General features: G+C 37.3%; 1 protein-coding gene across 1 annotated transcript; it reads right to left on the reverse strand.

The window, feature by feature from the left end:
* Positions 1-4,968: 4,968 nt before the first annotated feature.
* IDO1 (indoleamine 2,3-dioxygenase 1) lies at positions 4,969-18,123 on the reverse strand. The gene is made up of 10 exons (XM_059909332.1): positions 17,888-18,123; positions 13,392-13,487; positions 13,159-13,278; positions 12,567-12,685; positions 11,896-11,910; positions 9,382-9,481; positions 8,710-8,827; positions 7,610-7,661; positions 7,009-7,157; positions 4,969-6,066 (listed from the first exon to the last, which is right to left on the reverse strand). The coding sequence occupies exons 1-10, from the start codon at positions 17,984-17,986 to the stop codon at positions 5,702-5,704; spliced, it is 1,233 nt and encodes a 410-aa protein (XP_059765315.1). The 5' UTR covers positions 17,987-18,123; the 3' UTR covers positions 4,969-5,701.
* Positions 18,124-24,169: the final 6,046 nt, after the last annotated feature.

The following is a 24,169-nucleotide window of genomic DNA, read 5'->3' on the forward strand; positions in this document are numbered from 1 at the left end:
GGTTGATGGGAGTGAAATGACTTACCAACTGTCACCCTGGGTGTTACCATCAGAATTGGACTAGAATTTGGACGTCTCAGACCAGAACTTTCCACTCAGCCCACTCAGCTTGGCTTACCCGAGTGTGAATTTCTACTCTGTCTCCTATTAGCTATGTGGCTTTTTAAACAAGTGGCTTAAAATTCTAAGCTTCTGTTTCCACATCTACAGGAAATAGTAATATTTATCCCAGTGAATAAATGAGGAACATTAAGTAAAACACTTATCAAATGGGTAACAGTAAATACTATTTTTCTCATGTTCTTTTCCCCTCATTCTGGAAATACAGTTTTAATATCTTATTTTTTCTGATATTCTTCCCTATCATTCTGAATATATCTTTTCTGTTTCAGTCGCTGACTCCTTTCCCTACTTCAGACCTAAATATATAGATATTTGCAGCATTATTATAACCATTTCCCCACCTCAGTATTCTTATGTATTTCCACCTGATCTTAACCATCAATTCTATGCGCAGGTACCCAAGCCTGCATATTCAGCCTTGACTTTTCTTACTTCCAAGGTCTAGGTCCATGGAACTTGTGGGTCAGTGAACATCTCAGATTCTGCCACAAAATCATTAAGAACTCCTCCCTGTAAATTAAATAAAGTTCAAATTTCTTTGCCCTGACATTTAAGGATGTCCATCACCTGACCTCTAAACACCTCTAGCTGTGCAAAATTCTTCTATCACCTTGAACCTGTTTTACATCGTGTTTCAAGTTCTACCTAGTCGACTGTTACTAACACTCAAACATTGTCTTTATCTAATCTTTTCTTTTTTTTTAATAAATTTATTGATTTAGTTATTTATTTTTGACCGCGTTGGGTCTTTGTTGCTGCGCGCAGGCTTTCTCTAGTTGTGGCACAGCGGGGCCTGCTCTTCGTTGAGGTGCACGGGCTTCTCATTGTGGTGGCTTCTCTTGTTGCGGAACACGGGCTCTAGGTGCACAGGCTTCAGTAGCTGTGGCACGTGGGCTCAGTAGTTGTAGCTCGCGGGCTCTAGAGCGCAGGCTCAGTAGTTGTGGTGCATGGGCTTAGTTGCTCTGTGGCATGTGGGATCTCCCCGGACCAGGGCTCAAACCCATGTCCCCTGCATTGCCAGGCAGATTCTTAACCACTGTGCCACCAGGGAAGCCCCTCTAATCTTTTCTATTAGATTGTAAGTTCCTTGATGAACCCATATTTAACACAACTTTGTATTTTCCTTTATCAGCAAGTTCAGTGTCTGAAGTTCAATAACTGCTGGTTAAATGAATGATCTCTCTCAGCATCTCATTTTTAGATTTGGGGTCTTGATGCCAGGTAGAAGTTTGTGCTGTTCTCTGTTACACCATTGTAGCCCTAGTCCCAGAGACATATTCTGAAGTAGGGAACACAGTGGCCTCATGAAGCTTTGCTTGGCATCTTTCTTATTTACCAAGAGGAAGTTGGTTAAACATAATTGTGCCCAAGAACTTCCTCTCCTAATAGTAAGGTTTGTCGTTTCAGAGTACTGGGTTCTATAATCAGCTTTCCCATGAATTATTGTAGTTTCAGTATACAACGAAGGTTCCCCGTCTCTTAAACTGGGCATTAGGGTCTTTTGGAAATGTACCAAGAAGTATTCAAAAAAGAAAGAAGAACATTCACAATGGAAATTTTTCTGTGTGTGATCTCAGATATACTTAGTTTTAGTTTCAAATTGATAAAGTCCCAAATCTGAATTGTCAAAAGCAATCAGCCCAGACAGCACTGGTACACTGAGGTTAATCTGGTACAGCTCATTCATTACACCTTTGTTCATAAATTCAATGGGAATTTCTAGTCCTTTCTAATTGTTCAAGCATCTGGCATTTTGCTTTTTTTTTTTTTTTTAACTCTCTTCTCTTTTTGACCTTTCCTATGACACGTATTCCTTCTGGTTGGACTATACTTAAAACTAATAAGAAAAAACTGATAGTTAACACTCACTGATTTTTTCCTCTGTGCCAAGTCCTACGGTAAGCATCTTCTATGGAGCAACTTACTTAACGTTCACAACAGCCCTGTGAGTTAGGTGCTATTATTATCCCCAACATTCAACTGAGGAAACCGCAGCTTGGTAAAGTTAAGTAAGAGCCCAAGGTCATACTTTTTGTAAGTGGTAGAGTCAGGGCTGGAGCCATTTGACTTGAAAGTCTTCACTTTTAACCACTAGAGGCATGGCTTCCCTTCTTTGGTTTTTCTCTCTCATTGTTCTGGTTACAGTTTACCATTGGTGCCCTCCCTAGTTCAGGTCCTGACTTCCCTCTCGCTGGGTGATTGCCTCTGTTCAAAGACTTTAGCCATCATCTCTAGGCTAAGGACTCCCAACATTTTGTTTGTAGTTGGGTCTCTCCTACCATCTACTAGACATCCTTACTCAACTGTTCTGTAGAGGCATCATAAGAAATACCTTAACACATCAGTCATAGACTAGACACCTTCCATTAAGACCAGGGCAAATGCTTACAAAACCTCCAGCAACTAGTTCAAGCTCTTGAGCAGAGAGCCCACTGCCAAGCAACAAATCCAAGGTTTACTTATTACTTATTCTCTGATAGTAAGAACCAAGCTCATCTCCCCCATCGATGCCATGTCTTGGTGAATGGTATCTTTCGGAACTAGCAATATAATTTGTGGGGTGCAGAGAAGAATAAAAATGTAAGGACCCTTGTTCAAACTTATTCAGAATTTCAAGACAGTGACAGTAGAGTATGAAGCCAAGTGTGGGCCCTTCTGCATGCAAGACCCTACCTGACAACATGGGCTGGTCCTAGTAACTCTGTTGACGTAGCTGATCATTAGAGACCTAAAAGTCATCCCTTATCACATCCAACAGAACACCAGTCTTGCCACTCCTACTGCCATGATATTTCTTATATTTCCATGATCTCCAATGCCACTGCCATTGTTTTCAATTCCTCACCATTTACTATTGGAAGAGTATATATTCCAATGCTTAACTGATCTCTTTGCCTCAAATCTAAGCCCATGATACTTTTCCATCGTTGCAGGCTTGGATTCCTTTTACAACCTCCAAACTCATCCCCCTGCCTTCATTATCACTCCCCATTTTATCCCACCCCTACTCTTTTTTCCCCCAAATACTACCAGAGTCATTTCAATGCATATTTCTTTACAATGGGCAATGCTTCATTTAAATATGATTCAAATATATGAATATAATAAAGTCATTTCTCTGCTTAAAAACATTCCCTCTGTTTTCAGGATAAATTGAAACTCCTTTATTGCATGGCCCTTTTTATTCTTTAATGTTTCAGCCATATTGAGCTGTGTGTACTTCCTCAATAGACCTTGTTATGCTGCTAGTCTTTGAACACCCTTCTTTCTCTTCCTGGAATTTTCTAGCCTTTGGTTTGCATATTGTACACTAATCACCCTTTAAAACTCATCTCATGTATTGCCTCATCTAGGAAAATCTATTCTTACCGCGTACTTTTTTCAGTACCCTCCCCTTCCCTGTTTTGTCCCTGGAAAGCCCCACCCCCTCTGCTGCCCTCTAGTCTGGGTTGGGGACTCTATACTTCTAAACTGTCTGCTTATGTTTATATAGCCCTTATTTCATTGTGCTGAAACAATCCATTTGTCCATTTCTCCACTAGTGAGCTCCTTGAAGGTAGGGTTGGTGCCCTTAATCTTCCTACTATCTAGCTCAGGGGGTAGCATCCTAGGTTTGCTTATTAAATGGTTATTGAACAAATGAGTCATTAGAGCAGAGATTCTGGTGCTTACAGGGTTAGGTCTAACCTGGTTAATGAAACAGTACTTGAGTCAACGCAGTATTCATCTACAAATGATCCTTGAACAACATGGGTTTAGACTGCATGGGTCCACTTACACGTGGATTTTTTTCCATATTAAATACTGCAGTGCTACAGTGTTCCGCAGTTAGGGTTAGGATTAGGGTTAGGGTTAGGGTTGAATCCCAGGATGCAAATTTCAAATACTGAGGAACCACATATACAGAGGCCTGATCAAAATTTATATGCGGATTTTTCACTGTGGAGAAGGTTGGTGTCCCTAAACCCCAAGTTGTTCAAGGGTCAAATGTATTTCTTCTCTTAACAGGTGATATTTTAAGTACACTGCTAAGTGCTGTAATGTAAAAATGAGAAAGCCATGGATCTTTTCTACAGGGAACTGACAAATTAGCAAGTGAAATAAGATACACACACACACACACACACACACACACACACACATACACACAGCCATGATCATTACATAAGAGAAAAGCGACATGTACTAAAAGAGAATAAAAAATCTGTGGGGACAGAATTGAGAGAGAATTCCCTACCTTCAGGTGGTTTGGGTAATGGCCTAAACTAGTGGGTCTCTAATAGATATGGGTGGGAAGTGGTTGTTTTGGCATGATCATTGGAGATCTTCCCAGGGTCCATGAGGCTTTGACTGTCCTTGGAGAATTAGACAGCCTGTTATGTGTACTCTTCAAACGACACTCTCTTCAAAGGACAAGTTTTCCTGGTGTTGCCCTTTACTCATTCACCGTGCCTCCACCATGTTAGAAAACCACCAGCAAAAAATAAGAAACATAATTCCTATTCTGACTTACCAACAGCATTATAGACAGGAAAAAAATGCCATTGAGGGAAAACCCGTTGTAAACTTTGAAAAATTATAGATATATAAAATGACTGTTACATCAAAATCATTGTCTTTATGATCTGGAAGAAATAGAAGAGCTATTCTACTTTTGAACACATGTTGTTTAAAATCTCCATAGATTAACGTAGCCTATCAATTGATTTTTTTCTATGAATTTGCAGATCACATACAGGATTGAATCATAGCTGGAAAGCACCTTAATCTATTTATCTCTGATTATTTTTAGACGTGTGAAAACAGACGAGAGAGGTAAGTGAATTATTGAAGGACGCAGAGCAGTTTTCTTTTTAACAGACTTTATTTTTTTAGAGCAGTTTTAGGTCCATAGCAAAATTGAACAGAAAGTACAGAGTCCCCATGTATCTTCTACCCAACACACACACATCTCTGCACACCAGAATGGTACCCTTGTTACAATTGATAAACCTACATTGACACATTATGAGCATCCAAAGTTCACAATTTACATTAAGGTCCACTTCTGGTGGTGTACATTCTATGGGTTTTGGGAAATGAATGGCATGTATCCACCATTATACTATCATACAGAATAATTTCACTGCCCTAAACATCCTCTGTGCTTCTCCTGTTCATCGCACCCTCTGCCCTAACCCCTGGCAATCACTGATCTTTTTCCTGCCTCCATGGTTTTACCTTTTTCCAGAATGTCACATAGTTGGAATCACGCAGTCTGTAGCCTTTTCAGAGTGACATCTTTCACTTAATAACATGCATGTCATGTTTCTGCAGGTCTTTTCATGGCTTGATCACTCATTTCTTTTTAGCCCTGAATAATATTCTACTGTAAGGATGTGTACCTCGGTTTATTTCATGCTTCCAAGTTTTGGCAATTATGAATCAAGCTGCTATAAACATCCATGTGCAGGTTTTTTTTTATGGACATTAGTTTTACTTTCCTCTCCTCAAGTTATGAATGTTAACGCTATTTCTGATATAATGGGCAGTGACATTACCACATGTGGTAGCAATACAAGCACTTTCTTGGATGACCTTAATCTTCCTTCAACAGGGACTTCACAGTTTTTCTTCTTACAGTCTTTAGAAAACCCATGATATCGGTGCCTCCAGTTCCTTTACTTTCTGGTTCTGAAGGCTCTTTCGAGGTTTGTTTTTTCTTGGATGGCCGGCTTGCAGGAATCACAATGTACTTAACTACTATTTGCAAATGGTAGTCTCTCAGAGAGACCATGGCTTGCACACATTCATTATAAATTTCCTGCAGGGTGGCATCACCTTTTGAAAGGACAAACTTACGGACCGAGGGGCCTGACTCTAACGAGCGAAGAAAGTTCTGGTGAGCTGATGGCATATATGTTCTCATTTCCTGGAGGAATTTAGCAGCAGAGTCTGAAGGAACTAAAGACAAAGACGGATTAGTAAGGAGGTCAAAGCATTCTCCAATCCAGGGAAGAAGGGCAGAGTGAGGTTGGAGTGGGTGGCCATGAATTTACGACCATCTTGTTAGCATATTACTAGGCTTGCTACTAGTAATGGTAATTATTGTAAAATATACTTAATTCTGAAAACCACATGAACTAAACTCATATTTTTGTTTTGCTTCCTTTCTCACTTTCCTACTGGATTTGATCCTTCTAAGAAGGACAGAGTATATGTACTATACCTGACAGATCATGATGCTGAATCCAAGAGAATATAAGGGATCATTTTTAAATAAGCGAATGAGCTCAGGAAAAAGCTTATTATCATGCAGCCCAAAGCCTTCCCCTTTGACTATTCAATAGAAGTTTAGGAAGACAAAGAAAAGTAGAAAGAAGTTCTTCCTGGAGCTTCTTCCACTAAGCCCCCTTAATCCTCTAGAAGGAATATAATGAGTGTGGCTCATCTTTAAACTTTGGTGCAGGCATTGCCCCGGGACCCCCAAGGCAGTAGGATGGCAGAACTAGACAGTGCCAAGCCTCTCCACTCCCCAGTTTCAACTCATGGTCTTATCTCATCTGCAGGAGACTTTCTTTTTCTGAATCTGGTCTTACATTTTCAGAACATGTGATATTGGCTTCACCACAGTCAATCAGACCTCATAGACATGTTCAAAGGTCAAGATCACGACAGTGTTGAACTTGGTCTAAATTCTGGCTTCACTGCTTTCTAGCTGGTTAACAGGGAGCCTGTCTATTATGCTCTTTAAGTTTCTGCTTCTTCATCTGTGAAATGAGATAATTGCAATAAAGTCTCTACTATTCTCCTAAAAGCATCAGATAAGATGCTGATGGGAAAGTACTTTTTAGATACTATTCTATTAGCATAAGAGATGATGATTATTTGTCATTTGCCACTCACCTCCACCAACAGTATGCTGAACGCCCAGCAGAATATCAAAGCACTGAAAGATGCTGCTTTGGGCTGCACTGCCCCCGGCAAACTTCTTTGGGGTGTCCCAGACACCTTCATACAGCAGACCCTCTGACAGTAAAGGGTTGCCTTTCCAGCTAAACCAGGAAGGAAAGAATAATTGTTATTTTATGAATTGCCAAATTTTCATATGTCAAATCTTGCAACAGAGGATGAATGGAAGGTGAAATGAGATAGATTTCATTATCCTTCTTCCACATTCTCCCTTCTACTCATGTTCATGCATGAGAATAATAAATAATACAGTTCTGAGCAAATCTGGCATAAGTATTCTATGCGTGAAACCTTACCTTTGCACTACCAAAGATTATTCCACTCTCCTTAAAATGACTAGCTTTCGGGTCCATATTCCAGCGTATGCCTGGCCAAGTAATAACCCAGCGAATAGTCTTATTGTTTCTTACCATGTGTATGTTAGGATATAAATTGTTTCTGAAACTGGATTGTTAGTAGGGACCATCAGTGGAAACGTTGTCTTCTTTATGTTAATTGTCTAAGAGAAAACAGATTCAAGCATGAGGCTACATACCCAGATAAGTATATGCGAAGAACATTGAAAAATAGGTCTGGGTCCACATATTCTGAAAAAAAGATGAGATATGTTTAATTAAGTAGCATCAGCTAGATTGGGAAAAATCAAGGTGTTATAAACAACTGATCATGGATTTCAGCATAGGATACGAGAAAGGCGTTAGGTCAGCCTGTGCAGAGAAATTCCCTGAGGACAAGCTCTCCCTCACCTGCCCATTCTCATCACCTGTGTCCACTGAACGGGGTCTACCTTGGGGCTAACACACAGCTTGTGACAAAGAGCCTGGGCCCGCCCACCACTCATCTTCAGGAGACCAATTAAGCTGCCAATATTTACTTAAGACTACTTCATGTGTTTACTGATACAACAGATAAATTACTTACATAAAGAAAACAACAAGCCGAAACAAAAAGAAAACTGAAAACAAAACCTCCAGGAGCCCCAGTGGACCACGGGTGTCCCTCCCCAAAGGTTGCTAATGTCTTTGGTTTGAAGGTCAATCTTCTTGCCAAAGCTCAGTGATACACAGTCACATATTTGTTGGAGCAACCCAGTAGGGCACATTTCCTTTTGCAAATCCTTGTTTCTGTACTCTTTTGGTTATTGTTGGTTTTTAGCTGTTAATTTGCAATAACTTTCGAGCTCAATGGCTTTTCTATTTTTCTTATTTTTTCCTTTTTTAGTTAGCTTGTGAAAAAGCAGAATTCGCAGACGGTTCCTATCAAGCAAAAGCTAAGTTTTTCAGAACTTAAAACATCCTGTACTTTCGGTAAGTTTCTCCACGGTTTTTAGTGGGAGACAAGGATGTTCCTTAGAGGTAAATAGCCCTAGCTTGGAATTCTGGCTTCACTATTTACTACTTATGTAATCTTGGGTCATTTATCTTATCCCTCCAAATTTAGATTCCCTTATATGTAAAATGGACATAATAAAACCTGCCATACGGAAAGTATAATGATTTAGTGAGATAAAATAAAGCGCAAACACACCCACTACGTGAGAGTTGGTTTTGCTTCTGTTTTCTCTACAACTTACATCTTAGATAACTAGAAACATTTGACAGTGGCCTGGCATGTTGTAAGGCATACAATACTTGCCATGAATTTGGTGAAACATTTCAAGGGCTTTGTGCAGACAAGAAGTTATATCAAGCAATGCCTTTTGCAAAGTATCTGGGTCTTCACATTGTATTGCATTAAATATAATGGGGATCACCTTTAAAAAAAAAAAAAAAGAAAACAAATACTTAAGATTTCCTAACACTAAATATTGGCATAGAATAAAATTCTCCTAAATCTTAATCCCTCAATTAAATTTCATATTTCCATTTCTTTCTTGGGCTGAGTACCCTCTGATTGTTTGACTAATTTCCATATATTTAATTAAGCTTGGATTTGTCTTTATTCACTTATCACTTAGAGATAAGTTTATATAATTCTATATATTTCTATTTCTGAGGGACAAAACCATTATATTTATGTCACTGTGTGATAGAGTTCCAATGCCAAGTTGCATTGAAACTACTTCTCTCTTACTGGGGTTTCAAATTTTATTCTAAATATATGGCTCCTACATTTTATCTTTTAGGTAATACACAAAAACAAATAAAATATTTATTTCTTCCAGATGATCCCTAGTTTCCAATTCAGTCATCAAATGCTCTATTCAGTCAGGATAAAGTTATTTCATGCAGAATATAGTTCAGCTACTAAGTGATTGCTCTGCTTATGTGAATCAAGATACACATTTTCCAGGATGGACTGACATACTTTGATTGCAGAAGCAGCTGCTGTTTCCACCACCAGAGAGACCAGGAAGAACCCTTTACCACAGTCCCCGCCAGGGAACGAGAATAGGATGTCCATGTTCCTAAGAAAAGTAATCCAGGAAGTCAAGAATTTAGAAAAATATAAAACATAAAAACTGAAAAGAAGAAAAAAAGAATTTAACAAAAATATTGATATATTTGTCGAATATTTATTAGTTTTCAAGTCTTTTTATTTATCCTACATTTTCAAAATAATCTTGTGAAGTAAGTATGGCAGGTTTTACCATATCCATTATGTAGTTAGGAGTAGTGGTGTTAGGTCTATTGTCTAAGGTCATATAATTAACAGTAGATTAAGCTGAGACTTGAAATTCCTTTCTAGAACTTGAAACTAAAAACTTCAAGACTAGTTCTTTCTCTACTATCCCATCAATTTTTCACATGCACATGTATTACTGTATATATATGCACACATACATATATATATATAAGCTCAATGTTTATAGACATATCTGTGAGGTATGGTTTTTAAAAGTAGAATTTTGGCTTAAATAAATGTATTCATATCCATATTTTTATCTGTGAGCCTGATTCAATTTCTCAGTGATTTATCTGCCTAACAAAGGAATTGACTGGGAAATTCAAATCACTGATTACCCCCTATTTTCTTTTACACTGAAGTTTTGCATTGATGCAAACGTGGTCTCAGTATCTGTATATCTCTGAGTTTCATGGCAGTTACATTTATGGTCTCAATCCACCACTTCCTTACTTGCTGTGTGACCTTGAATAAGATTATTTCATCAGTTTCAGCCTCAGTGTTCTCATCTGTCAAATGGGACTGTTGATATCATTCTCCCATTCGAAAACCTTCCATAACTTCCCATTTAAGATACTGTTTAAACCCCATATCAGAGCCAAAAGTCCTACATAATATTTTTAAGTTTATTTTTTCATCCGTTTCCTGTACTGTTACTTTCGTCATTCATTACTTATCAGCGACACTAGAATTTTCGGTTCTGAAATGCACCAGGATTTTTGTCACTTCAAAGCCCTCACTCTTGCTGTTTTCTCCACTGTGAACATGCTCAGCTTTTCCTTCTTCTAACTGATGCCTAGTCACTCTTCAGGACTCAGCTTCAATAACTTGCTATAAGGATTCTTCCCTCATGCCTTTTGTTCGGTTAGAACTCTTAGCACTTTACTTTCTTAATCCTTCTCTTAATCATATAGTAATTTACATAATTTTCATATATCTTCTTTCCTCCACATTAGCCCAGGTTCATCAGGGCAGGCTTATTCCGATGGTACTGACTTTTGTTTCCTTAGCTCTTAGCCTCTATTTAGTACACAGGCCAAAAATAGTAAGAACTGGGTCAAAAAGAATAGATTTATATTTCTGGCCTCTGAGGTCATTGAGTCATAGATACATAGGTGTATGTGCATTTTGTATATATGCATATTAATTAAATTTATTGACAGATCTTCCTCAACTTATGATGGTGTTACATCTCAATAAACCCATCTTAAGGTGAAAATATTTTCAGTTGAAAATTCATTTAGTACACCTAACCTACCAAACATCATAGCTTAGCCTAGCCCACCTTAAATGTGCTCAGCACACTTACGTTAGCCTACAGTTGGGCAAAGTCATCTAACACAAAACCTATTTTAGAATAAAGTGTGGAATATCTCACATAATTTACTAAATACGCTAATGAAAGTGAAAAACAGAATGGTTGTCTGGGTGCAGAATGGTTGTAATTGTATCAGTTGTTTACCCTTGTGATCGCAGGGCTGCTGGCGAGCCCTGACCATTGCCCAGCATCACAAGAGACTATGTACTGCGTATCTATCTCGGGAAAAGATCAAAATTCAGGCTTCCCTGGTGGCGCAGTGGTTGAGAGTCTGCCTGCCAATGCAGGGCACACGGGTTTGAGACCTGGTACGGGAGGATCCCACATGCCGCGGAGCAACTGGGCCCGTGAGCCACAACTACTGAGCCTGCGCGTCTGGAGCCTGTGCTCCGCAACAAGAGAGGCCGCGACAGTGAGAGGCCCGCGCACCGCGATGAAGAGTGGCCCCCGCTCGCCGCAGCTAGAGGAAGCCCTCGCGCAGAAACGAAGACCCAGCACAGCCATAAATAAATAAATAAATAATTTAAAAAAAAAAAAAGATCAAAATTCAAAAAAGTACGGTTTCTAGTGAATGTGTACTGCTTTTGCATCATATTAAAGTCAAAAAAATCCTAAGTCAAACCATCCTTAAGTGGGGTATCATCATCTGCATATGCAAGTATATATATCAATAGCTATAATATCAAACAGACACAGTCTAATCACAGTCATAGATATAATTAAGGACCAGAACTACTTGCTCTTTCAATAATTATTTGAATTACTTTTTGCCTAAAATCAATTGGTGTTTCAAAAGAACGCATTTGGAGGGTATTGATACACCTATGTTTACTCTGAATAACAAATAATTCTTAGAATAAAAAAGATCGAATACTCACTCATAAGTCATGGGCCTTAGGAAAGCAGCCATGAAGCAGCGGATCAATTGGAAGAGAGAAAGGAAACCAGTGTAAAAATTAAATGCTTTTGAGTTATTGTTATTCCATTTAATACCACTGATCTAGCAAAGGTAAAAACAATAGATAAAATATAGAAAAAATATGTTTTCTGATATTTATCAAGTAGGCATCACAAACGCCTAACTTAGGACTTTTATAAGTGAAATAAAAAATTAAATATGCAAGGAGCACACGTGGAGAGTCAAAACTAGTTGTTACTCGTAAGAAAGTTTTCTAGATCAAATCATTTCATTTTGTGGTATTCCCACATCTAGAATACTCCTCTGCAGATACACACCGAGAGCCTCTGACCCTTAATTGCAGCAGGTTCCATCACTCAGTGCTTAGGAAGTGCCTAGTTTCAAGCAGGCTGCTTTGAAAGCCCAGACATTGCCATCTATACAGCCAGTCAAATTAATCAAACTGAACACTTAAGATGTGTGCATTTCACTGTATGCTAATTAGACACCTCTCTCTCACATGCATATGCATTTTACACCTTAACAGCAGAAAAGAAAGCCCCGCTGCCAAAGATTAAACCAATGACTAACTCCCCTTGATTCAAATAGTGTGCACGCCTTTCATTCCTGTTGTAATCACTGTTTACATACCCACTGGGATCCTTTTTCTTCCAGTTTGCCAAGACACAATCTGCATAAACCAGGATAGGGGGCAGTCCTAGCTTCTCAGATACCTTGCAGTAAGGAACAGCAATATTGCTTGGCAAGACCTAATTAAAACACGATATTTAGTGTTCACATTTGAAATGTCTCACCTTTTCTTCTGCTTTCTGGCTGTCAAAAAATTAACTGTTACACCTAACGGCACTGTGAAACCAAACAAATGTCATTTTCTCTTCCTCATTTCGTAACTTAATCCCAGTACTTGTTAAATCCTTATGTTTTAGATTTGTGACGATGCAGACATAATCTGGGCATAGACAGAACAAAGCAGTAAGAGGGCGAGAGGAAACAAAGGCTGTATCTTGATTTTCTAATGCCCTGTGAACCATTCGCAGCCATTCGCTCATGCATCCATCCATCCCACAAATATTCGTTAGGCAACTCCTCTGTGCAAGGTACTCATTCTGTTTCCCAAGCTTCACAAAATGCAGTTACAATACTTTTAGAATTGTTTACATTAACTGTAAACTGGATATAAATCTGTCGTGTTAGCCTAAGAAATACGAGAAAATCTCCAAACCTTCCGGACATCTCCATCACCTTCACCCCACACGTACGCCATGGTGATATACCCCAGAACCAGATGTGCAAGGCGCTGTGACTTGTGTCCTTGGAGGCCGTCAATGCTGAAGGTTGTTAACTGAGAATAAACAGAGAGGTTGGCCCAACTCAAAATGCATGTTGTGATAGCTGCAAAACCAAGTTAACACTTTGAAGACGCTAAAACAGAAAACATGTCATATTTTTTCAAACCTTCTCAACTTCTGCACGTAGTTGGCCATTCTTAATCAGTTCAGGCAGATTTTTAGCAATGGAAATCCAGGCATCATAAGGGTGAGGTAGCTCCTCCTTGAAAAGAAGAAATAGGACTTTGATTTACTAGTGGAAGGTATTATAAAATAGTTTTGCCTCCGCTGATGGTCCGTCTTGCCTCCTTCTCAGTGCTGTGCAATGCTGACACTCTCTTACCTGTCGAGTGACACCAGCCCATGCATTGTCATCTGCACACTTAGGGCACAGGACCTTCTCTGTGCTCTTCTTCTTCCTCTCATCTGCTTCCTTTTCAAAGGTCACTTCAAAAGTTTCACTGAAATCTTCCTGACTATTCCATTCTATTCTTATACCTCCAGTGAGGAATCCTATGGATTATACCTTTTCACATTAAGTAATTTATTGCTATCTGCTATTATTTTTTCTCTCCTCAGCTAGATTTTAAGGTCTTTTGAATGGAAGAGAAATGAGATTTATTAAATGTCAGTAGGAGACTAGGCAGTTTTACTCAGTAATTTCTCATTTAATTATAATAATGGCCCCAAAAGTTGATTGTTATCTCCATGTCATAAATAAGAAAAGCAAGTGTTGGGCAGTTTTGGTAACTTGTTTTGTACGTACGGTTTATTGTGACTCAAACATGAGGGTTTCCAGCTTTTAAAAAACCTTGCTCTTTTTACATCTCACTACCTGATGGCAAGGATTTTATCATGCTTTTAATCCTATTTTTCTTAGCACAGTACTGGACATGTACGAGGTGCTGTATAGATACATGTTGATTGCTTCCTTTGGTACTACAGGCTAATTTTTTTGCCCAGTAAGTAAAAATGAAATCCAAATAAAAGAGTGTTAAAAACAAGACAACAGGCCCAAAATGGAGTAACTTAAGTCCCATGTCACCAACTCAAGACAATACTTATTACAGTTTCTGCCTCTCCCAAAATGGAATCCTAAAACAGTCAATCCAGAATTACCTGGCCGACAAGTAGTGAGGTCATCTGCACATAGGCCGCTGCCATTCCCTAAAGGAACTTGACCTTGACACTCCAATCCACTTTTTGCTGGTATAACTTCCTTGTTCCTGCTCTCCTCTGCCTAGAGAAGTCTTTCATTTTTGTACAGCTCCTGAGACCCCCTTTCTTTCTGCTGGTTGAGATGCTGCCTGATTCATGAATCCCTGAAGGAAGCCAATGGCATCTTTAAAATTTACTCAGTTGGGTTTTGTTTTTTAACACGTGTCTCCCTGGATCTTATATTTATAATCACATCTCAAGGGAAAACATAAAAACCAAAGGCCTAGGCCACACCCTGAAATGAGATTCAGATCCCTGAACAACTCCCCTAGGCCTTCTTCATTAAGCTGCTTCCAGACATGCTCTTAGTAGCACCAATACTGAACTATGGGGATGGAGGACACATCAAGAGTTTACCTGAAACCAAGGTGAGTGAGGCTTTAAGCTTCAAAACCAAGTTAATAGGGCTTCCCTGGTGGCGCAGTGGTTGAGAATCTGCCTGCCAATGCAGGGGACACGGGTTCGAGCCCTGGTCTGGGAAGATCCCACATGCCGCAGAGCAACTAGGCCCGTGAGCCACAACTACTGAGCCTGCGCGTCTGGAGCCTGTGCTCCGCAACAAGAGAGGCCGCGATAGTGAGAGGCCCGCGCACCGTGATGAAGAGCGGCCCCCGCTTGCCGCAACTAGAGAAAGCCCTCGCACAGAAATGAAGACCCAACACAGCCATAAATAAAAAATAAAAAAATAAATAATTAAAAAAAAAAAAACAAGTTAATATTATAAAGAAGCAATAAAACATGAAGACAAATGTAACAAACTTCAAACATGTTCAGGGGCTGCAGATAATTGGCCAGACTTAACCTGTCAGGGCAGATTTTTAGGAATGAAAGATCCAGGCAGTATATTCACTAGATAGTCACCTTTCTTGTTTGCTCTGAATTTTTCTCCCTAACCATACAAATACTGTGTTCTGGTGTTTTTAGTAATACATATACATTTTCTTTGTTGTGTATTTCACTGTGTAGCATGCCCGACTTTTTGATTATTTCTATTTCCCCAAAATAACAGAGATACTCTATTATGTGTCAAGATTAGTGTCTTATTGGACAGAACTTTCAACACATGTAAAATTCAATCAGTAATATCCTTCTGGTTCAGAGGATGCCTAAATGATAGAAAATAAATTAATAAAGAGTAACACAGAGGGCCATTCAACTCCCGCTAGATTAGAGAATGTATTTTGCTTCTACATGGAATCAGAAGACATATTATTTTCCTTTAGAATAGGAAGCTGATAGATTATAAGAGATGAAATAGACATTTTTGAATACATAATGTCCAGGAAAGATCTTCAGTGAGGAAATAAAAGTAACCTTTTTTTTTTTTTCATCCTGTTTCAGGATATTGAATCTAACTTCCTAAGCATCTCAAGTAGCAGCATTATTTTTTTAAGGAGCTCAGGAAGAGTTTTGTTTTACTTTAGGTTTCAGGTTTTGCTTTAACCCTTGGAATCTGTTTTAGAGGTCTACATAATTACTGTGATTTTTTTATTTTCTAAAAGAACCAACTTTTTAGAAAAAAAAAAAGAATAAATTTGATATGAGGCTTTGCAGTTTCTGAAAAAGTTTTTTTTTGGTACCATTGATAAATACATCCTTGAAACATCCAATCCTGGCACTTTGGCATTTGTGTGATTGTATGAAGGGGAAGTAAGTCTGAATATTTATTGATTTGCAAATATAAAGTAAACCAGTGCTTTTAGCAAAAAAATTAAAACATACTTCATTTTCTTCAATTAACTTAATTATGTGAAGAGGAAGATTAGACTGGGAAAAAAAATTGTTTGAGATTTGCCTGAATTACCCAAGGTAGTTACAGGATGTGATTTCTAAGTACAGTTAGATTGGAACCTCTGACTAAATTATATATACGCTGCCTTTAAAGGTTCTCTCTAGAGTGTGCACTCTTATCCATTTGAGCCACAAACAAATGAGACATTCTGGTATACAGCATTGTCACAACATGTAACTGGTTCCTAGAAATCCTCTCCTGGAATCTCATGTACCTTGTTAAACCCAAGAGTAGGGAAAAAAACCAACCAAAAAATGCCTTGTGATCTCTCCTTCTCTTGAGTGAGGCTGTGTAGCATAACTGATAACGGTTTTAAGAGCACAGACTCTGCTGTCATACAGAGCGAAGTAAGTCAGAAAGAGAAAAACAAATACCATATGCTAACACATATATATGGAATCTAAAAAAAAAAAAAAAAAAGGTTCTGAAGAACCTAGGAGCAGGATAGGAATAAAGACGCAGACCTACTAGAGAATGGACTTGAGGACGGGGAGGGGGAAGGGTAAGCTGGGACGAAGTGAGAGAGTGGCATGGATATATATACACTATCAAATGTAAACTAGATAGCTAGTGGGAAGCAGCTGCATAGCACAGGGAGATCACCTGTGACCACCTAGAGGGGTGGGATAGGGAGGGTGGGAGGGAGACGCAAGAGGGAGGAGATATGGGGATATATGTATACGCATAGCTGATTCACTTTGTTATACAGCAGCAACTAACACACCATTGTAAAGCAATTATACTCCAATAAAGATATTAAAAAAAAAAAAAAAGAAATCACAGACTCTGGAACCAGACTGATTAGGCTCACATCCTATCTCTGCTATTACTAGCTGTGTGAGTTTGGATAATTACTTAAATTCTGCATTCTACATTTCTCATCAGGGAAACAAGATTAATAATATACATACCTTTCAGGATGATTGTAAAGATGGAGTAAGTTAACATTTGTAAATTTGCTTAAAAAATGCGATGTAAGTGTTTGATGATTACAATATTAATGATAAGATGCTTTTCATGACGCTCTTGGGAAGATAACTTAGGAAAATGTAGTTTTAAGGCACACATTCACTCTAATGCCTTGCCCTTTGTAGGCAAAACTTGTGGAAATAAAAAGGTAGCTCTAATTCTCTCTAAGCCTGAATCTTAGGCCCAGTAAACACCGAGCAATATTAATACAACACAAAGTTGCTTGGTGCCCCACCTCAAAAACATTATCAAAGCAGGAACACATACTTTGTACAATCTAAGGTATATCAGCTGAGAAAGGGGGTTCTTTGACTCATGGGTCATTTATTACTTTATTTTTTTTTTTCAAAATACCCTCTGAAATGCAATTGCCTTAAACCAAAATACTTCTGTAGTCTCCTTATCTCATCACACTCTGTGCCTGTGTGAGATAAGTAAGAAGTGCCTCTAAGGCTAAGTTTCTAGGTAGAAAATTTTAAGGAAGTTGAGACCCCTTTATTCAAACTCTGCCTCCAATTTTGGTACTGCTTTATCCACTTGTTCAGTAGAAATTACTGAACCACGTTTTTTCAATAGAAGTTACCTTGTCCAGGTAAATCATGATAAGAAAATATTTTTGCCCAGATTTCAGTGCCCTCGCTTACCAGTGGATTGGGCAGAGCAAAGCCCACATCTTCATCTATGTGGTATTCTTCAAAGATCTTCCAAGAATTTTCCACAGGAGATGATTTGTCAGGTGCCATTCTTATAGCCTGCTCCTCTGGTACTTCTCAGTCTCTTGAGTAGTTTCAGATCATCTATTTATTACAGAGGTTGCCATAGCCAGTGACCACAACTCACCTCATAGGCGGCAAGAAATGACTTCCACTTTTAGAATAGTTTCATTTTCTACTTTGTTTTCTTGTAATCTGATGAAAAATAAAACCACAAAAGCCTCACTACTCATCACATGAAGAAACTGAAAGTTTATACTCCTGGCAAACATTTATTACTTGGAACACCTACCCTTTCAGGAAGGGCCTGAAACAACAAAAACCATGAAAATAGGTGACCAGAAAGAACATTTTTATTTTATGGGAACTTTTGAACCTTTGAATTAAAATAATGAATTTAATCATGGCTAACGTCCTAAACCATCATTTAGTTATTACAGTCACTGGCTTTCTTTAAACCCCCAGGGTTCTTTGAACATATTAGTGTCTTGTTTCAGTAGCCATGAAAGAAAATCTCTGGTACCCAGAGTCAGTGCGTCTGAAATAGAAAAAAAAAGAAAAAAGAAAAAAGCAAGCACATGAAGAATTTAGAAACATAGCATCTCTTCACCCCCTAGCTCCATTTTTCTTACCCAGTCTTTTATGTGCATTCACAATGATACTGTTCTTTCTTCTTCTTCGTATTCCTAATGAGTCGCTTTTAAGGAAGATTTTCCTGCATCTCTACTTTATCTGATCTCTAAGGGACTGATAAGGAAACAGTCCACATTTGGAGACTCTGGAATATGTTCATGGTTGAAAGAAAGGATAAAACACCTTGAAAATGGTTCTTTCAAAATGCAATTAAGACTGCAATTTGGTAAAGGTTTTCAGGGTTTCTGCAGGTCTGTGGTCACTTACAGGCATCATGTGATCTTATAATCTCATACAAGAAGCTGAAGCAAGAGAAGAAGCCATGTTGTTCCTTATGACGGTCAAAAGGAAAAAAAAGAAGGAGTTAGTGTTCAGTACATTAAAAGACAATGCAGTGTTGTCATCCAGCTTGTTAGTACTTAAAATACATTTCAATGGTACATTACATTGGAATGACTACATTATAGAATGGTTTTCACACCATTCTTCCCTATTACATTATGGCTTTTTTGTTTTAAAGATGTAGTTTTTTGTTTTGTTTTGTTTTGTTTTTTAATTTTTTTTTAAAGATGTAGTTTTGCAAGAGTAGTTTCTCTTTACAGTAAAGATAAGGAAAACTGAAGCTAAAATTACACAGCCAAGAGAACACAATGGCGACACTTCTTTAAAGTGAATTACTCATCCTCCTACACTGTTGGTGGGAATGTAAGTTGGTACAGCTACTGTGGAAAACAGTATGGAGGTTCCTCAGAAGACTAAACATAGAATTACCATATGATTCAGTAATCCCACTTCTGGGCATATATCCAGACAAAACTCTAATTCAAAAAGATACATGCACCCCTATGTTCATAGAAGCACTATTCACAATAGCCAAGACATGGAAACAACTTAAATGTCCATTGACAGAGGAATGGATAAAGAAGATGTGGTACATATATAATGGAATACTACTCATCCATAAAAAAGAACAAAATAATGCCACCTGCAGCAACATGGATGCAACTAGAGATTATCATACTAAGTGAAGGCAGAAAGAGAAAGAAAAATACTATATGATATAACTTATGTGTGGAATATAAACTATGACACAAATGAACCTATCTACAAAACAGAAACAGACTCACGGACGTAGAGAACAGACTTGTGGTTGCCAAGGGAGAGTGGGTTGGGGGAGGGATGGGGTGGGAGGTTGGGATTAGCAGATGTAAGCTATTATATGTAGAATGGATAAACAACAGGGTCCTACTGTGTAGCACAGAGAACTATATTCAATATCCTATGATAAACCGTAATGGAAAAGAATATAAAAAATGTGTGTGTATATATATATATATATATATATATATATATATATATATATATATAACTGAATCACTTTGCTGTACAGAAGAAATTAATACAACATTGTAAACTGACTATAATTCAATAACAGATAAAAATATAAATAAAAATGAATGGTTCATGAGGCTAAAACTGCTGAAATCAGGCCCAAGAGAGAAAACAAAAAATATGATGTTGTCCTATCCATATGGAAGCCAAAAATACCAGCAAAATTTTACTTATTTATTTAGATAGATACATGATAGATAGAATTAAAATATATCACAACAATAGCATGAATATGAGAACAGATATAAATGTTATTAAAATTCTTGCATTTTCTGGAATGATAAATGAGAACTAATTTATAAGGGTTTTGAAAAGTTACAGATGTTTGCTATAATCTTTAGGGTAATCAGTAGATAAATGCTGTTACAATTATAAGCAATAAGCCAATAGATGGAAAAACTGATTAATAAGTAAATCTTAATCAATACAAGAGAAGACATAAAAAGAGAAAGAAAGGATGCTAAACAGAGCTATCACAAAGAAAATAGTTCAATGGTAGATTTAAAATCATGTATATCAATAAATACATTATATGTAACTTGACTAAGCATTCCAATTTAAAACTACAAAGATTGTCAGACTGGGCTTTTAAAAACATCATATTTGTATGTTATTTAAAATATAAAAATCCAAAGTATAAGGATGCAGAAAGGTTGAACAGTAAAATGATAAAAATATACGTCACAGAAAACAAATAAAATTAAGTAGCATAGCTATGTAAATATTTAGTGTAGACTTTAAGGCAAAAAGTATCATTAGATACTGTATCACTCAGGATTCTCCAGAGAAACAGAACCAGTAAGTAGGAGATACTTCAGATAGATATGACTAGATTACAGATAGATAGATACATATCAGGGTATGGGTTTATTTGATATGACTGTGGGCACTAGGAAGTCTGAAATCCAGAGGGAGAGGCAGAAAACTGGAAAATCTCTGACAGAATCTCATGTTGCAGTTCACAGGCAGAATTTCTCCTATGTTTTTGCTCTTAAGACCTTTCAACTGATTGGATAAGGCCCACTCAAGTTATTAGGCTTAATCTCCTTTACTCAAAGCTAACTGTAGATGTTAGCCATACCTACAAAATACCTTCACTGCAACCTAAATTAGTGTTTAATTGAAGAAGTGGGTACTATAGCCTATGCAAGTTGACATAAAACTAATCATCACAGTGATAAAAGGGGAGTACTTTATAACATAAAGCATTCAAGTTACCAGGAAGATATGCCGATTTAAAATTTCTATACATTCAAAAACATAACCTCAAAATGTGTAAAGCAAAATTGATGGAGATGAAACAGAATTAATGAACTTGATCTGTTTAAGAAACAGAGGATATCAAACTCAACAATTTCAAGATACATATTATATTCAAGTACACTGGAACATTTACAAAAATTGACCATATATGTGCAGGTTCATAAACAAGTCTCAAAAGTTTCATAAGATTAAATCATACAGAAAATATTTTTTAACCAAGACAAATTAAGATAGAAACAAATCACAAAAATTAACTGAAAAATCCCCATACGTTTGAAAAATGAAGAAACATATTTTTACATAACTCACAGGTCAAAAAAACCCTAACAAAATGGAGACTAGAAACTATTTTTGACTTGAATAATGGTTTGAAAGGACATAAAATGTCTGGGACACAGCTAATGGCATACTTAGAGGAAACTATATAGTCTACAAGGCATAGATCATTTAAAAGAAAGGCTATGCTTCCATCTCATGATTTTGGAAAAATAAACACCACATTAAGCTCAAAGAATATAAAAGGAAGAAAATAATGTAAGAGGAAGTAAATAAGTGAAGACATTAGTGGAATAGAAAAGTATATACCTATATTTGAAAACAAAAATTCTAAGCCCCTAATAAGACTAATAAAGAAAAAATAAAGGAGCAAATACCTAATGTCAAGAATGAAAAAGGGCACATCACTGCAATGCTACAGTAATTACAAATATATTAATATTCCAGTGAGAGTCTGAGTCACTTTTTGTTGTTGCAAGCTTTAACCAAAAAGAAGTGCAAGGTATTTAGGGTAAATATGTTTTCCTTAATAGCTACATTTCCCTAATTTGTCTTTGAAAGAATGCCACGCACACCAAATAATTATCAACATTTCCATTATCAAACACTTAAATAGCATTTTACTAAACAATTTACAAATGTTAACCCATTCCATTCTTGCACACATCCTAAAAGGTATATATGTTATCCTTATTTTCCTTATGATAAATGTAAGACATGTAGAATTTAAGTAATTGTCCAATCTCACAGTTAGTAAGTGGAATGACAGGATTTCAGCCTAAGCAGTCTGGTTCAAGAATCATGATCTTAAGATCATTATGATGGGCAGCCTTTCTTAAGAGAAGAGATTAAAAAAGCACTGCTTTTTTTTTTTTTTTTTTTTTTTTTCTTTTACTCTTGGGTTTAACAAGGAACATGAGTTTCCAGAAGAGGATTTCTACAAACTAGTTACACATTGTCACAATTCTGTGAATTTTATGCTAGTATATCTTTATTTGTTTATAGTTCAGATAGTCCACACTCTACAGAGCACTTTCAAATTCAGCAAATAGATTTTTAGTCAAAGAACCCAACATAACTGTACTTAGAAATCTCAGCATATTACATAGTAAAAGGAAAGGTGAAAAGCAACATGCAATAAGAACAAAACAGGGAAAGAGAATAGGAACAAAGCACAAATGTGTTCAGGTCCCATAGTCAGCCTTCCACTTCTGTGGTTCTACATCTGCAGATTCAACCAACCAACCAACCAACATAGTTTAGTATTGTGTGTATTTACTGAAAAAAAAATCTGTGTATAAGTGGACCCATGCAGTTCAAACCTGTGTTGTTCACAGGAAAAGAAAACTACAGGTCAATATTCTTGATTGAATATAGATGCAGAAATCCTCAACAAAATACAAGCAAATCAAATTCAACAGCACATTAAAAATATCATAAACCATGACCAAGTGGGATTTATCCCAGGGATGCAAGGATGGTTTAATATATGAAATAAGCTAACATGATATACCACATTAAGAGAATGAAGAACAGGGCTTCCCTGATGGCACAGTGGTTGAGAATCTGCCTGCTAATGCAGGGGACATGGGTTCGAGCCGTGGTCTGGGAGGATCCCACATGCCGCGGAGCAACTGGGCCCATGAGCCACAGCTACTGAGCCTGCGCGTCTGGAGCCTGTGCTCCGCAACAAGAGAGTCCGCAATAGTGAAGAGGCCCGCACACCGCGATGATGAGTGGCCCCCGCTTGCCACAACTGGAGAAAACCCTCGCACAGAAACGAAGACCGAACACAGCCAAAAATAAATATAAAAATAAATAAATAAATAAGACCTGGTGCAACCAAATAAATATTAAAAAAAAAAAAAAAAGAGAATGAAGAACAAAAATCAAATGATCAACTGAACTGATGCAGAAAAATAATTTGACAAACTTCAACACGTATTTCATTATAAAAAGACACAGCGAATTAGGAATTTCAGGAAATTATCTCAACAAAATAAAGGCACTGGTGAAAAGCTCACTGATGACATTATAGTCAATGGTATAAAACTGAAAGTATTTCCTCTAAGATCAAGAGCAAGGCAAAGTTGCCCCACTTGCCCCTTCTATTCAGCGTAGTACCAGAAGTCTAAGCCAGAGCAACTAGTTAAGAAAAAGATAAAAGGCATCCAAATAGGATATAAGGAAGCAAAATTATTTTTGCTCACAGATGACATGATCTTATACATAGAAAACCCTACAGATTCCACACACACACACACACAAATCTGTCAGAAATAATAAATGAATTGACTAAAGTTTCACATTATGAAATCAATATACAAAAATCAGCTGAACTTCTATATATTCATAGAGAACAATCTAAAAAGGAAATTAAGAAAATAGTTTCATTTTTAATACATCAAAGAGAATAAAATATATAGAAATGAACTTAACTAGGGAGGTGAAAATCTTATACTTTGAAAACTACAAACATTGTTGTAGAGATTTTTAAAAGACACAAATGGAAAGATGTCCTGTTTTCATGATTGGAAGACTTAATATTGCTAAAATGTCTATAATACCCAAGCAATCTACAGATCCAATGCAATCTCTACAAAAATTTCAGTAGCAGTTTTTACAGAAACAGAAAAAAAACCCAACCCT

Source organism: Balaenoptera ricei, chromosome 21, assembly GCF_028023285.1.
Source record: "Balaenoptera ricei isolate mBalRic1 chromosome 21, mBalRic1.hap2, whole genome shotgun sequence".
Taxonomy (NCBI): Eukaryota; Metazoa; Chordata; class Mammalia; order Artiodactyla; family Balaenopteridae; genus Balaenoptera; species Balaenoptera ricei.

Coding starts and splice junctions, on each gene's coding strand:
- IDO1 (XM_059909332.1), bottom strand. CDS start 17,986: ATGGCACCTGACAAATCATCTCCTGTGGAAAATTCTTGGAAGATCTTT. Junction 8,828..9,381: donor CAGCTGCTTCTGCAATCAAA/GTATGTCAGTCC, acceptor TTTTTTTTAAAG/GTGATCCCCATTATATTTAA. Junction 7,662..8,709: donor AATGTTTCACCAAATTCATG/GCAAGTATTGTA, acceptor TCTTTTTTTCAG/AATATGTGGACCCAGACCTA.